The 15,951-nt window shown below is 33.4% G+C and overlaps 1 protein-coding gene across 3 annotated transcripts in view; it reads left to right on the top strand.

Moving 5' to 3' along the window:
• The window catches only part of LOC124353141, a 176,819-nt gene that overhangs the window by 102,668 nt on the left and 58,200 nt on the right, over nucleotides 1-15,951 (top strand). For all 3 annotated transcript variants that reach the window (XM_046803004.1, XM_046803002.1, XM_046803003.1), the window contains exon 2: nucleotides 11,872-12,065. In XM_046803004.1, coding sequence (XP_046658960.1) covers nucleotides 11,872-12,065 — 194 coding nt within the window. The remainder of the gene's footprint in view (nucleotides 1-11,871; nucleotides 12,066-15,951) is intronic.

The following is a 15,951-nucleotide window of genomic DNA, read 5'->3' as shown; positions in this document are numbered from 1 at the left end:
ATACTTATTTCAATGCTTAGCTTATGTAAAAGAATAATTTTACAATAGTTGCGTCGACAGCCACAACACCCGTTATAATCATAAGATTGTACAGCCTAATTAACACAGAACTACTTTAAGCAATTAAGCTTAAGAATGTTTCTTAAACCCCCAATAGAACACACTTTTGGCGTAAGGAATTTAAAATATTGATTCAATGTGATTGTTTGTGTTCACAATGTCTGTTACAGCTTTGTTTCTTCAATGGCAATAAACATCTGATGTACTTTAATAAATATATGAAAACTGTAATAAGATTAACACTTATGCAAAATCCTCCGGTGATCTGGTCAGAAAAACTAACAAATTAAAAATAATAGTCTAGTTTTAACGCTTGTGCAATAGACGATGGAAAACCAACCTCCATCTCTATAAGCACCACTCCTTGCCATAACCCTATTACGTCATACCTCCTAATAGAGCGTGATTGGCCCATCACGTTTCCAATCAAGAGCAATTAGATTTACAAACATCTCTATGTCTATGCAGGTGTAACATAGAGAACCCTACAGACAATCTGACGTTTTCCCTCTCTCCCTGAATAAACTATATCCTAGTAACGTCGCTATTTTCCGCCCTAATCTTTTTCGATGAAGTACAAGAAACTACTTTACCTATCGCGTACAATTATATATTATAAAATATAATGGTGTATTTTTATTTCTCTAATTAATTCTGAATTATTTCTACTAATTAATCAAATAAATATCAAATTAATTTTATTTAGCGAATTATGTTACAAATACAGAGTGTTCAGTGAAAGCGTTCCAATACTTGGGGATTTAGTTCTAAAAATAAAAATGAGCAAAAAAGTTCATATTAAATTATGTCCTAACACTTTTAGTTTTTTTTCTGTCAGTGTGTGTTTTTCATCAAGAAAATTATATCTTTTGAATTGTTCCATCAAAATAACTCAAAACCAACTAACGCCCGCCATTTTGAAACGAGCAATTAGTTTTGTTAATATGTTATTTTAAAAGGGTATAACAAAAATCAATACAATTCTAAAGTTTCATAACTTTACCTTAACTGGTTCAAAAGATATATCTTTTTTTCCTAAAAAAAAAAACACATATAAAGACAGATAGACGGGGATCTGGTTTTAAGACTAAACTTTAAAATGAAATTTTGGGTCATTTGTATATGTAGAACCAAATCCCAATGTATTAGAACACTTTTACTGAACAACCTGTATACGTTAATATTACGCATTCGTTCAGTGGGCATACTCATTCGCTGTTTTTGATGGTATGTGATTTTTTAATTTTGCCACTGATGATGATATTTGAAAGCATGTTTTGAGTTTTTTACTGGCATTTCCTTTTGCCCATGTTATCTTTTAACTTTTCTGAGCATTGTTATGTATTACGGATATGTATTTTTGTACCATTTTATGATAATGAATGCCCGAAATTCTGTTATCCTATATAATTACCTATTAATATTCTGTACCATTCAATTATCTCAATCCTTTGGCGATAGCAATACCTGTTCAGCTACTCTAAACTGTATATTTATAATTTATTTACATCACTTATACTATTTCTTATTATAATTAATTACTTATTCCCCTTGGTAAAAACTTTGATACTGAAACACTTTTGTTTGGTACAGACTTGTATAAGTTTAATTTTGTATTGGATCTGGAATGCATAGCCAGAACCATTTACAACACGAAGTTATCACTTGGTAATATAGGCTAACGGTGACTTATTACAGATTTTCATTCAAATTTTAACCACTAAAAACAACAGTAATTACCAGACCGACTTAAAGTCTTGACTTAGTTCAACAATTCCGAAGCGCTATTTACAAAAACTCTTACTTAAAACTGCTTCCAAATGTAAAACTGTATTATAATTATTTTATAGCTTGTTATTTTACAGACATTTTCTTTTTTGTAAACACTTGTGAGTGGATGGCAGTGCGTAGCCGTTACTTTGTTTAACACACTAATTATTATTTTAATTTCTAGTCTGCAATGTGTATTTTATATTAGAGAAATCATCAACATGTAACAGGACTTGGAAAATACAAAATGTGGTACAAACAGGGTTATTTTTAGAAACTAATTTACTAAAAAAATAACATAAGATTTCAAATCTCTTTGAAAAATTGCTATTGATTTGAAATTTGAAATATTTCATTCTTGCTTGTTTCATCTTCGGCCAACACTCTAAAATAGATAGAAGATAAATATGCCGCATTGTCCGATATAATTATGTCACGCACCGAAAACTTCAATATAATATTCATTACTTTATTAAGGATATCTGTTTTCTGCATTAATTTAAGGGGCTTAAACAAAATCCACCTTCCAAACTCACATATATGATGTATAGGTAATATTCTTGCTTGTGCACAGTAGCCAAATTAAATCTATAAAAAAAAACAATGGAACATTATTGCTGAGTAATAAAGAAGCTAATTCACCCACATTATTTCCTCTGATTCTATTCATTTTACAAACTTGAAATCCTTTCTTTTTTCTTTGATCAATGCCCTTGGGTGCCATTACTCTTAACACCCCTTTTGCAAATTAATATATTGCTTCTTAAGTAATAACATAAACTATTTAAAATGTTTTGGACCTACTGTAGGTTGATAATGCTACATAAAAATCACTGTTAAAAACTCTAACACTTTTTTACATCTTCAGTGTGTACCCACTTAGTCATAATGTTGCTTATCTTTACCATTTATTTTGTCCGAGGTATAGGTTTTTCATACTGATAAATGCTTTCAAGGCCTTTCAGAGTTTATAGAAAATGCACACTGATGTTCCATACGATAATTGGCATAGCCTAATTCTAACCATGACAAAATCTCTTCCCCTCGCTGTACTCTCCCTTAATTAAAAAATGTAATTCCTTTTATCAATCGGGTGTTTCCATTCCTCCTCTGAATGTGCCGAATACTCGTACTCCTGTGACAAAACTTTAGCAACGAAAGAATTGAAAAGAGAACCCGACAAAACAGATCTGAAACTAATTAGCTTTAAGCCGAGATATTAGGTCAAAGAAAACAGTTTTCCAAATGGGTTAAGCCATAACTCTTAGAAGCTTCATGGATAGAAAAGGGTAATTCAGATTACTTCACCATTTCTATATTCAAATGTTAAATTTAAGTTCTCAGCTTAATACGCAATAATTATAATAGTGTGCGAAATTAATACTTACGGTCAGATCGGAATTTGGCTCTAGGCCAATTCAGAGTCTGTGGGATTAATAGAACCATTATCAGAAGTGGGTGTTTATTATCATTGTTTTATCGTAGAGCTAATAATTGTGATTCATTATATAATAGCAGCTATAAGGACTTTGAAAAGTTGTTGGGATTATTAATTATATTTACAGCGCTGATTAAATATAGATGTACGTATCTTTTACAATATTACCTCTCGTTCATTATAAAATAAATCCAAAATTTCGCACCAAGTGCATTATCAGCAGAGCCCTTGAATTCTATCTCAAACGTCGAATTTCGAAATCCGTTCAACCCACGGAGCACTCCTAGAATATTTGCTTTATGCTTAAGTACAATACACAAAGCCTGGTCGGCAGTATTTAATTTAAACAATTTTATTTCTGTAAACGTGCAATTTTTTTATCTCTTTTATCTAGCACTAGGCCTCAGTAAATTTCCTAGAATAATAAACTATAGTCAACAATTATTTCCTCTCATTCTTCTGTGGTTGGCAACTTCTAGCGTTTATTCTTGCAACTATTCCCTATTCCGTTAGTGTGTTACATTACAACAAACGGTCTTAAAATCAACCAACTTAGTATAGGGAGATTCACTGTAATTTATTTTAAATTTGTAATAGAATTTTTCTATTTACTCGTCCCGGAATTGTGATAAGTTTTAGTTAATATGTTGCATTGTAACGGTTAGTTAAAAAGCGGACTGCAGCACTCTTATGTTCTGTTTATTAATTGTAACTTAACATCTGTTCCTTCATCTAAGAGTTAAGTAAGGATGTATTGATAAATGCTAATATTTACCATTACAAATGTTACTTGTGCTAAGCCTACATAAAAGGTTTACTTATCTGTAAAGTTAAGTTAAGATCTTACTTAGTGTAATCAAATAGATGTATAACTAATAAATAAAGACTCTATTAAGTTTGATTTATAAGATGCAAATTATTCATCAAATTTTTGAAAGAAATTAAATTTTCAGAACAGATTTGGTAAAAAAGAGTAATTGTCAGTCATTTAGTTTGGGATACGTAGATTTAAGTTGGAAATAAAGAGAAGAATTCAGCTGACACTGATGAAGCCTTTGGCGGCAATAAAAATGCAAATGTGTTTCTTATCAAATTGAACGTTTCCTGAAGTGCTAAACCATAATTTAAATATTATAACAGCTTATACACTATTCACGAGTATTTTTATGTGTTTTTATGCCAGAATACTTTGGGCGGAAGACAGTAAAAAAAGTAAAATAACTGATTGTAAAGTCTGCAATATTACTATTTACTTCATTATTATACAAGCATAATAGTTTTTTCATCTGAAATATCTATGTTTATAATCAAAATAATAATAATATATATATATTTTAAAACTACAATGTTGTGTAAATTAATAAAGTAGCACGCAGTCCATTTATTAACTATTCATATATTTTTATCTTTTATCGTGAACGAGGTACCTTAAACAGAATGTACAAAGACAGGCGTTGAATACAGGGATAGCTAACTATAGTTTGATATTCCTGATGCTAACGAAAAAATTGGAACCATTTACTTGACTTTTTGCATGAGGGTTTTTATAAGAAAGTGACACGTAGAAGTTCGTAACTGTGGAAGTTCGTCACTGTGGAAGTTCGTCATTAGGGCCACTTGGTAGGAGGCTAAACCATTCTTTAAAGATCTACTACAGACGTATTGTGGCCAGAGGCGTAACTACGATAGTTGCCGCCCGGGGCAAGGATATGTAATGGCCCCCTCAAAACATTGGCTTTGTCGAAATTTGTGTTACCCAATATTAACTAATATAATATATTATTCATGCATAATAAAGTATGGTATAGTTAGAAAAAATTGACATACATTTACTGTATAACGTAAACTAATACAATGTGAACTTCGAAGTTCGAAGAACATTGTCAAAATTGTTTGAGGCTTTTTTTCTAGGCTGTATCAAACGCTTAAAAGTTACCTTTAATGGTGAAATAAGTTCATTGGAGTCTAGTTCGATGCAGTTTTGTGTCTAGTAATAGAATTTCTAAGTTGGTTAACCTATTTCCGACTATTTTAGATTTTTTTTGCTAGTAAATGGTTCATCTTTGAATGACCAATAGGGGATATTGCAGTGCTGACGTTTGTATTCTTGAAGACTGTAAGCCTTTGACTTTATGCAATACTTTGAAGGTTCTTGGCGTCACTCTTGGTTGCCAACTCGACTTTCTTCCAGCATGAAATTAATATATAACGTGTTACATCCAATTTTCTCAGTTTCTTCTAAATTATACATCATAAAATCAACAATTTTCCCATTAATAAACTATGCTTTTCCAACCTTTTCTTGTTGTTTAACACGGGAAAGTGTGATGGTTCTCACACGTTTACTTACCAAAAGAATTATATACAACTGATCTGTCGATTTCGTTGGTTGCAATTAATAAGGACAATTAAAATTTATTCTAACTATGATATTCTATTTTTAAAATAAAACTAATAGAGACGATAAAATAAAAAATATATGGAAAAAATATAAAACAAACGACAACTGCATTACTGTAGCATAATTCCTGCACAATATACTCTATTGGTTTTTCCACATTTTTGTACTCGAATCTGTAATGATCTTCACAGCGGAAAAGAAACGTGTGAACTATATAACGTTATAACACGTTATGGTTGGGTCAGAGGGTGGAGGATGGCATTTCGCGCTGCGCGCGCATCCTGATGACCCATTACTCCTGTCAGACTACTGCCACCCTGAGTTACACCCTGGCGTGTGGCAACCATCGATATATACTACGTAGACTGCATTGCGATGCCATGTTATCACACGTCGGTATGGCTCCAAATTGTTTAAATCCAATACTAATGACAAAAGCTTAGAAATTGCATTTAGCCCTAAAAGGACCTTTGCGCTGCTTCAAGAGTGACAGGATAGTCTGGATGGGTGAGGTTGGGGGTAGAAGCCGCCTCCTGTCACGATCCACTAGGAAGAATTTAGGGCATTAATGTCTTTTCGGAAGAAGGGGAAGCCAGCTTTGAGCAAGCCTCTCCAGTCAAAGCAAGGAGAGGGCGGCACACCCTTGTGCCCTTATGTCTAGGATAGCAACAGCCCTTAACACTTGGAGAGACCCACCAACTCCAACAGTCATCTCCAGCAGAAGACTGGAACTATCTATCTACCCTGGCACTCCAGAATCTCGACATTTGCAATTAGTGATGTGTACTACCACATACCATGCATGGGTACATTTGTCAAACATTTTCGTCCGCTGTAAAATTTAATTTTTTGGTTAAAAAGTCACCCTTAACTCAAAAATATTAAATAGTAAGGATGACCTTCCGTCACATCAAAGTAACAGTTGCACAAAATTGAATAACTTTCATTTTGACGTGACAACGTCTTAAATTAGGTTGCGGCTCGGAGTCACTCATGAAAAAGTGTAACGCCCGGTAACGTTACGATGCCCGTCCAGTGAGTCCACCGCACGGGATCCGCACGGGATAAAGCAGATAACTGTGGGTCCGCCGCACGGGATAAAGCAGATAACTATGTTTATTCGTGAAAATGTGGAGTGCTTAGATTCGTCATTTACAACAACTACAACAATAAAGGTAAATAATTGTACACTGATATTTCATTATCGTAAACTATGATTGATTGATTAATTGTTAGATTGACACAAAAGTTGAGAAACTGAGTTTATAGGTTATGTCATACTATTGACAAATGTTGATAGTGTTAAGTAAATTATTAGTTTAAATCACTCTGCAATCAATCGTAATTCAGTCGATTGAGAAGAAACAGCGCGTATTGCTAGTCAAACATTTAAAATAACAAATTATAACCTCTAACCTGTCATAACAGTGCGACCAAACAAACGAACTAAACCGACCAATCACCACGCGCGGAGTTAGAATTTAACTGTGTTTAGCAAGAATTTCAAATTCCAATTTTAGTAAATGTTTTATTCAACTTTACCATTTACAATAACAAATTTTAATTAATTTCAAATTATGTACAATGTTTTAGTAAACAAAATATATTTCTATAGTTAAAATTTGTGCAATTCTTATTTTCATTCAATTCCTTGTTCCTATTGTGCAATTTAATAATATTCATATCAATAAATATTCTACCGAGAAAAAGACGTTGTCACGTAAAATCTTCGCCCGTAAAACCGACTTTACAGGCAACCATAATTTTTTTAAATTCTTATCATCTCTAACCATTACAAAACTGCGGCAAATATATGGGTACCAAGTGGAAGTTTACGTATTCTCTTTAAAAGTTAGATAATTTGATAGGCCAAAAAATAAAATAAATTATTGAAAAAGCTGTATTTACTAAGTTAATAAAATCATTAATAATCAATTAATCAATTATAATGTAAAAATATCGCTACTGAATATCTGTGTTGCCCAGAGTAATAATTAACAAGAGTATCTTGGGGTAGTTGTATATGCAGGAGAAACCATCCGTTACTCAGAGTTCCTTGCCTGGGGTCTTGTTCCGTGAATTATGCAACAACCACACTTCAGCACTTTAAACACCACCGGCACTTGCTCGATAGAGGGGAGATTTTATAAAGTGCTTCAACGTTAATAGAGCTCGCCGCGATATGAAAAACAGAACTTATACAATATGCAAATCTTACGAATCTCCTTAAATAATGTAAATATACGACTCACTTTACGAATAAATAAAAATTAATTTCTGCTAATCTCAAAAACGCCTGGACCAAATTGGCTAATTCTTTTTATTAATATTCGTTGAGGTCCAAGTGAGGTTCATAGGAACAGAAAGATTACAACATTTCCCCGGAACACTTAATAATTTGGAAAAATAATGATAATATTTATGTTTTATACAATATAAATATTGTCCTCCTCCGTAGACTAGTGGTTATAGTCTCGGCTCTCTAACCGAGAGATCACGGGTTCAAATCCCGGGGAGGATTGTTATTATAAAAAAATGTAATAATAACAAAAACCAGTGCACTTCGAAGCCGGCATAGCTGGCGCTGAGGCTTAAATGAGATTTAAAATTTTAAAAAAATTTAAAAAAATATATAAATATTCAACAGCTGGTGCCAATTTAATTCTTCTTTGATTTTCCATCTGAAGTTCGTCAAAGAGCCTGAAGCATTTGTTAAAATGTTACTTTTATAAAGTATTAATTACGCAGTGCTTGATCAGTAATGGAATGCAGATAACAGAGACAAATTTACTCTATAACTTTTATTCCAGATTTCTCCAATGAGGCATCAAAAACATATATTAGATTTCGAATACTTTTATTAGTTTGTTTTGGGAAATAACGTGCCTTTTACAGTGGTTTGAAGAAAAGCAGAGGAATGAACACTAACATGCCTCAACGAGTCATTCTTTCCCAGAATTGTGAATCCGAAAACAGTAAAACTTATTATATACGATTATTTTGAAGTGTTGCATGAATTTAGTATGGATTTGTCCCTTAGTAGGGAGTAGGGAGAGTATGTTTTTAATTCTCATCCTAAATACGTATGTACATTTTCTTCATAAGGCAAACTCAACTATAGCACTAAAAATATCAGGCCAAAAGGATTAGACCATTTCTGATTGAAGTAGGTTTCTGAGACCTGCATATTTATATTATTGTCTTGATCGGGACAATAAAGCAAACTCAATTTTACACGGTAAATACATAAGAATGGAAGTGAATTTAAACAGCCTGAAGTAGACAAACAGCCTGAAGTAGACGCTTTATGAACATAGTAGGCTTCTGTCTTACGTGTTTTCCTATATGTTATTTATCTACACTGATTTATATAGATAAATTGACTGAAAATAATGGAAAGGATGTAATAACTTAATTTAGTATGTACCGTTAATTTATTAAATCCAAAAATAATTTTTTATCCCTTACAGTTACAGTGTGACCCTTTGCATGTGCATCATTTAGTAGCCAATTTCAAGTATTTAGCACACATATTTTCTTAAAACTTATCACAGGGTAACCTGTATACTAAAGCCAAATATTTACTCACTCACTCATAAACTGGTCGCGTTATATCTGAAAAACGGAAACTTCTATAAACGCTTAAAATTTGGTACGGTGTTTTCACCTCTACATGTGATTCATGTTTTCACTTATAAGAAGTGATTGTAAAAATGTGTTCAGATTCAAAACACCAAAATCACAGTTTTTACTACATCTAAGAAATAAAAAAAATCAGTGAACCAAAAACTGTGTCTCCACAAAATTAAATTTCAAAAATTCGAAAAGCAATAAGGCTATATTACTTTAAAACAAACTCTCCAATAATATAAGTTTTTTATTTACGTGAGGCCTTTCGTACTCAATGAGAACATCTTCGAACCCACATAACTCATTGAGATTTTCTTAAGATGCCTCAATTAAAAACTTATATTATTGGAGAGTTTGCTTTAAATTAATATATAATTTCCAATATGAAAAGAGCTTAGCAATAAGGCTGCCTACAATGCTCATCTACTTGACTAAAGTCTTTCTTCTGATTAGTTTACTCGATTTCCTGTGCTTTTCAAAGAAATTTAGGCCTAAACTATCAGAAAAAAAGGAATAGTTTCATTTCTAGTCAAAAAAGGTTTTAATTTTTAAATGAAAGTAACGCAAAACACTACCTTTAAAATGTACTGCGTTAAACTGTTTCATTTTATTGTACTAAATTCAACGCATAGGTAATTTTTCGGCTTTAGGTCTTTGGGTTGAACTGTTTTTGCCTTGTTTTAGTTATTCTTTATATACTTAGGCCATCCTACCTGTGACCTAAACTCGAAGTCCTATTCATACGAGAAGCATGAGGGTTTATCTTAAATTCAAACTTGGGGCAGAGAGGTTTTCCGTCTTACTTCTTAATAATAGGAGATGGGAGTGTACACAAATAAAATGGTAAGTACAATGTACAATGTATGTACAGTCATCAATTAATTGTCTACAATGATTAAATGAAAAAAATATCCCGATCTCACACTCATACTCATATTAAATCTTGAATGGCTGAAGGGAAGAGCCATTCTTATGCCATCATTTAACTAATAATTCTTTAAATGTGTTGACAATCTGTGGACTCTGGTTAGCACCCTGTAGATTTTCTACACATTTTAAATTCACCTACGATCCCACCTCACAATCTTAATATCCTCATAATCCTCATAATCTTGTTGAAATTTGGTGCTCCAATAACGCTTCTGCGCAACCTAATTCCTCCAAACCTTGCTATGGCACGTGGCTGCGAATTACGGCTTTATACAGAACGTTATTGAAACAACCATATTCACAGGCTGTGATGCGGGAGAAACAGTTTTCCACCTGAAATCCTCTTGATTACACCCGACTACCATTTTCACTTTAAACGGGTTCAGTGTCTATTAGGGTTTATTTTGTCACAACCGTAAACTAAACTAAAATTCAGTCTTTGAAAGTGACAAGAATGGATTTAGGAATGGCTGTTTTTCTCCCTGAAAGGCAACAAAAACACTATATATTCAGGCGGTTCACGAAATTCCGTGTTTTTGTTAATAGTTTACTCAGGGCCTCACTGCCGGTGTAAGTAAAAGAATCTCCTTAAACCAAAAAAAGTATTATCACTTTCTTGATTTATGGAATATTTTTTATAAAAAAGCACGAATACTTTCAACTACCTACTGCGCATTACTAGTACGAAATCTCCATAAAGTCTATTACTAGCTCCAATATTCCGAAACATAAAAAAAACTGCTACTATTTATTTTGTCTTGGCTTTATCAACTTTTAGATTTGAATAAATGACTTGTAAGGTACGGTATATGTTTCCGATATACAGGGTGTAAATTAAGTCCTGATACGCCGGGATATATCCCAAACTGATTGAGATATCAATGTAAAATTTTCCCTATAACTATTAAAATACTTTTATGAACTTTTTGAAGGATAAGGATTTTCCCCCCTTTGAAAGGCGTTATTTGCCCATAACTTTTGCTACAATCATCGTAGAGATGTTTTGTTCTTGCCATTGTGTTTCTATTGACCTTTCAAATGAAATTTTACAAGATAGGGGGTTGTAATTTGAAATTTTAAAGCTACCCCTTTCTACCCCGCTTTAAAAAGGGGGTGAAATTTGTGTTACTCTCAAAAATCCAAAAATGTAATTTAATAAATTTGGTGAAGGTGTTACATTGATATCTCAATCCTTTTTAATATATCCAGGCGTATCAGGACTTTGGAGCTATTAATAGACTTTATGAAGAGTGTTCATAGTAGTAAATACGCAGTAAGTAGTTTAAAATACCCGACATGTCACAATATAAGGGTTGCAATTAAAAAATTAAAGTGACCCCCTTTCTCCTTTTTAAAAAGGGGCGGATATTTTTATCCTTCAAAAAGTCCCAAGAAGTATTTTATTAGGTATGGTGAATATTTTGCATCGATAACTCAATCCGTTTGAATATATCCCGGCGCATCAGGACTTAATTTACACGCTGTATGTGTAAGGTATTGAAACTAAGGTTCATCAAGAATCAGGTTTTTGAAGGGCTTCATGGTCTCTTATACTCTACACTCTGTACAAAATTCTACTCGGCATAGAACTTAGTTATTGTGGCTTCACCCTCAAAGCTTATAATTGTGTTTTATGTTCCAGACGGGTGAATGTGACAGGATTCTTGAGGCCGGAGGGCAACGCGACATCTGACTGCTGGCCATCCTTGGCCGCCCAGAAGTATTACATAGTCTTGGCGGCGGTGGTCGGAAAACATTTGGTCGCCAAAGAGGACACATCTGGGGCTCTTATAGACTGGTCTGCGACCACAGAGAAGGATGTTTGGAACGGAGTTGGTAAGAAATTAAGTAACAGTACCTGATTATAGTAGATTTCGTTACCCTATTTTCAAGGAAAATTTCTTTAGGTACATTGAAATACGTACCAATGGCGCAGTGTAGCGGGTACAACGGTTATCGCGAGATAACCGAATGAAGTAACGTCGAGCGTGGCTGCTGCTTGGATGGGTACCGCTGAGCGATCCTGTCCTTGCAAGCAGCCCGCCTGCCCGGCCGTTGGTGGTGGTTCGGAAGTCACCTTTAAGCCGTTGTTCCCCAGGTTGTGTTAGAGAGGGCTTCTTAGCCCTAACTTCGCCTGGTAAAATAAGATATCTTTACTTTACTTTTGCTTTTTTTATTTTATTTATTCAGTGACATTACTATTTTTCAATAATTATGCACATGGATTGCTCGTCAACACGGGATTGGTCAGTGAAAAAACCCTTAAAAATATCGTAATTTTAGTGATTTTGTATCACTAAAATTATGGGTACCGCTTAGTGTTGGGTACCCACTAAAAAGTTTTTTCAGTTTTTTGTCAATTTTTAATCAAAATTCTAAATATAAATAATTCTATTCATTAATTACCTTAGTTAAATGTGAAAGTATCTACAAAATAGAGGAACATGTTCTATGATGATGGTCGCGGCTAGCGAAAATTGGCAACACTGCTCGCTCGGCTTAGCCCTTAACGCTTAATTGCCATTCCTAGCACACTCGCACATCTCGTACTATTCTGCTATGTTAAGTGGCGAATTTCTGTCTAATTGATGTTCTCAGTGTATGATGTTCTATTAAAACCAAGCATGAGAGTGTGTAGCATCTAGATGTAAGTAGTATTGAACTTTACATTAATACATTACAAGGAATTTTGGTTAAAAAGCCACATCCAGATTTCAATGTATTATAACATTTTCTCAAATTAAAAATTGCTGAGAGAAATACAATACGGATGTGGCTCGGGGAAATTTTGAGTTTTAGAAGGTTTGAATATGATATTTTGGTGTATCTTTGGTCTAGGAATAATATCTGAGAAGTTTGACAGAGAGGTCGGGGACACCCTGTATATTGTTATAAGTACAATATTAGTCTTAATATTTTAATTTTATACACTAAGTTATTCTGTAAACCATAAATTAGTCTGGGAATTAAATGCAAGGGACAAGCTATTTCAGTTCTGGATTTAATAACTTCAGTTTCAGTTACAGATGTAGTTTATGGGGCATCTAACTCCATCAGAACAGTAAATAACAGCTATTTAGCATTCTTGGAAAACAAGTTACAAATGGAAACCAATTTTTAAAAGTTGTTTCCTATTCTAGATAATAAATTAGCTACCAGTGAGATTATGATGGGAAAGATGGAAAGAAGGGAAAAAGAACAACCCGAAGAAAATAGAAAATCTGCTAGTTAATTGGACGAACTCAAGCCCTCAGGATACAACTGCTAAACTGTATCCTCGCCCTGACTGCTAACTGCTCTCAATTCATTACATAATTTGGCTGCTAAGTCAGCTGCTAAGTCAATAACACATTTTTCAATAAAAATTAATCCGTCAAACTATTAAAGAGCTATAAATAGTTAATACATTTGATTTTAACAATAAAGAATTTAATTTTACCTAAACCTATTTAAATAATACTACCACCTAAACTTAAGATATATAAATCAAATAAGATAAATAATTAAGAAAATTAATTTCAAGGACAATGTGTCTACTACTTAATGGGTGTAACAAAAAGGTTGGGCTGGCTATGCAATTTCAGATTTTATGTATGATTCTAAGCTAAAAATGAAGAATAACTTTTTCCAATTTCTACTTCGTTTAGCCGCTAGCCGCCCTTTTGTTTTATTATTAACAAATTATTATCTCTAAAACCAGTAAAGCTAAAGAAACCAAATTTGGCACATAGATTGAAATAGGTAAGAGGGAAAATAAAAAAAGTAATAATTGTGTTATTTTCTTTTATAATTACCCGGGAGGACCAAAATATGTCATAGTTGAGAGTTATCAGTTGTTTGTTGCTCCTAGCTTCGACGAGTATATTTAAAATGGTAGAGCTTGCTTGTGCATTGGCGGATTTCGTTGAAACCAGTAACGTTGGAATTTTAATAAAATTCTCCAAAAAGGTTGATGTCTAGTACATTTTTATAACAAAAACTTTCCAAAAGACGCCATTTTGTTAATACTAAAGAGAATAACCCAATTATCTTTTCCCTCTTACCTATTCAAATACATGTTCAAATTTGGTTTCTTTAGCTTTGCTGGTTTTAGAGATAATAAATAATGTGTTAATAAAAAAAGAGCGGCTAGCGGCTAAACGAAGTATAAACTGGAAACATTTTTTCTTCAGTTTAGGATAGAATCATACACCGAATTTGAAAATACGTAGCCAGCCCAACCTTTTTGTTACAACCCTGTATAACATTGGAGTACCATAATATATTTTCGTTTCATTTAGAATATAAATAGATCCCCAATGGCATAAGTAAACAACTGTTTAAGATAATTAAATAAATAAATATGAGTTAACACTGTTAAAACAATTTACAACTTAACATTAAAACTACAATAATTAAGTGATTAAAAGTGTTGACATAATCTTGTAATATAAAACCCCGCAATAACCCAGGAGTTAAATTGTCTTATAAGTAACAGAACTTGCAGTGTTCAGTTGGAAAATGTCTTTGTCTAATGTGCAAGACAATTACGGAGTTGCATATACGGACTTCAGGTCCCAGATGCACCAGGCGTTGCACGCAAGCTGGTATTGCTGTTATCAGCTCAATTCCAAAGGGGCTGTAACTAAAATATGTAAATTTAATGTATAGGCTACTAATTACAGTTCTGTGTTCAACTTCATGGGACTCAATTTATTGTCCTCTCACACAAGATAAAATATTGAGGAACATAAATTATTTACTACTATGGTTACAGGATTTCTGAAAGTTGCATCGTTATATGTTGCAAAAGGTATAACACAACGTTTCGAGGATTGGAATCTGTCCTCTTCGTCAGGTGGCAGGTGGGGGTTTATTAATACTTACATAAAGAAGAAAAGAAGTACGCGTACTCGTGATGTATGTTTGGAACTGCATCATGTGCAGTGAAAACGCCTGGATTGGACTCCAAGCAGCGTTCGTTTATATTTGAAACCGTTTATTTCCCTTCCTTTCTTCTCTCTCCCACCTGACGAAGAGGATAGATTCCAATCCTCGAAACGTTGTGTTATACCTTTTGTAGCATATAACGGTGGCAAAGGTCCGAAATCCTATTATCCTTTGAAACCTGCCATAGTCCATAATAAGCTTTAAATAAATAAATAGGATACTACTGGTTAAATAACTGAAAACCCCTATAGGAACTCAAACACTGTAATTGATAAAACTGACCAGACCTTCCAATCACAATAACACTGCTTATTGAAGAATAGGACTAAGCACCTAGTGTGCAGTCCAGTGTATAGTGGTGTATTATTTTACCACCTGCTATGTTACATAGTGAATAAATTAATTTAAACATAATGTCCTCATAGTAGTTTAATTTTACATAAACCTAACTTAAACTTTGATAAAAAAAGAAAACTGCATAGTCTGTAACTCATGTTTCACAATCGTACTTATTTCGATTACATATTGCTCTTTTCTTAATTTCTTAAGTTGAGCAGGATGCACACCACAGATATTTTCCCTCAACCTCAATCTCATTTTCATTTAGGAATGATAATGTGACCATCTCGCCTACTGTATTTCAATGCCTGGGAGTAGTCAATGTGTGTCAAAGGTCAGAGTCCCTTCCCTAATTAGACACAAATTGCTCCAATTGTCACATATCAGGGACTGTCAATGTGCGTCAAAGAAAGAGTCCCTTCCCTAATTACACACAAATTGCGCCGATGGTCAC

Source organism: Homalodisca vitripennis, chromosome 1 (genome assembly GCF_021130785.1).
Source record: "Homalodisca vitripennis isolate AUS2020 chromosome 1, UT_GWSS_2.1, whole genome shotgun sequence".
Lineage (NCBI taxonomy): Eukaryota > Metazoa > Arthropoda > Insecta > Hemiptera > Cicadellidae > Homalodisca > Homalodisca vitripennis.
The sequence above is the reverse complement of the archived record's forward strand: the minus strand, read 5'-3'. Positions and strand labels throughout refer to the sequence as shown.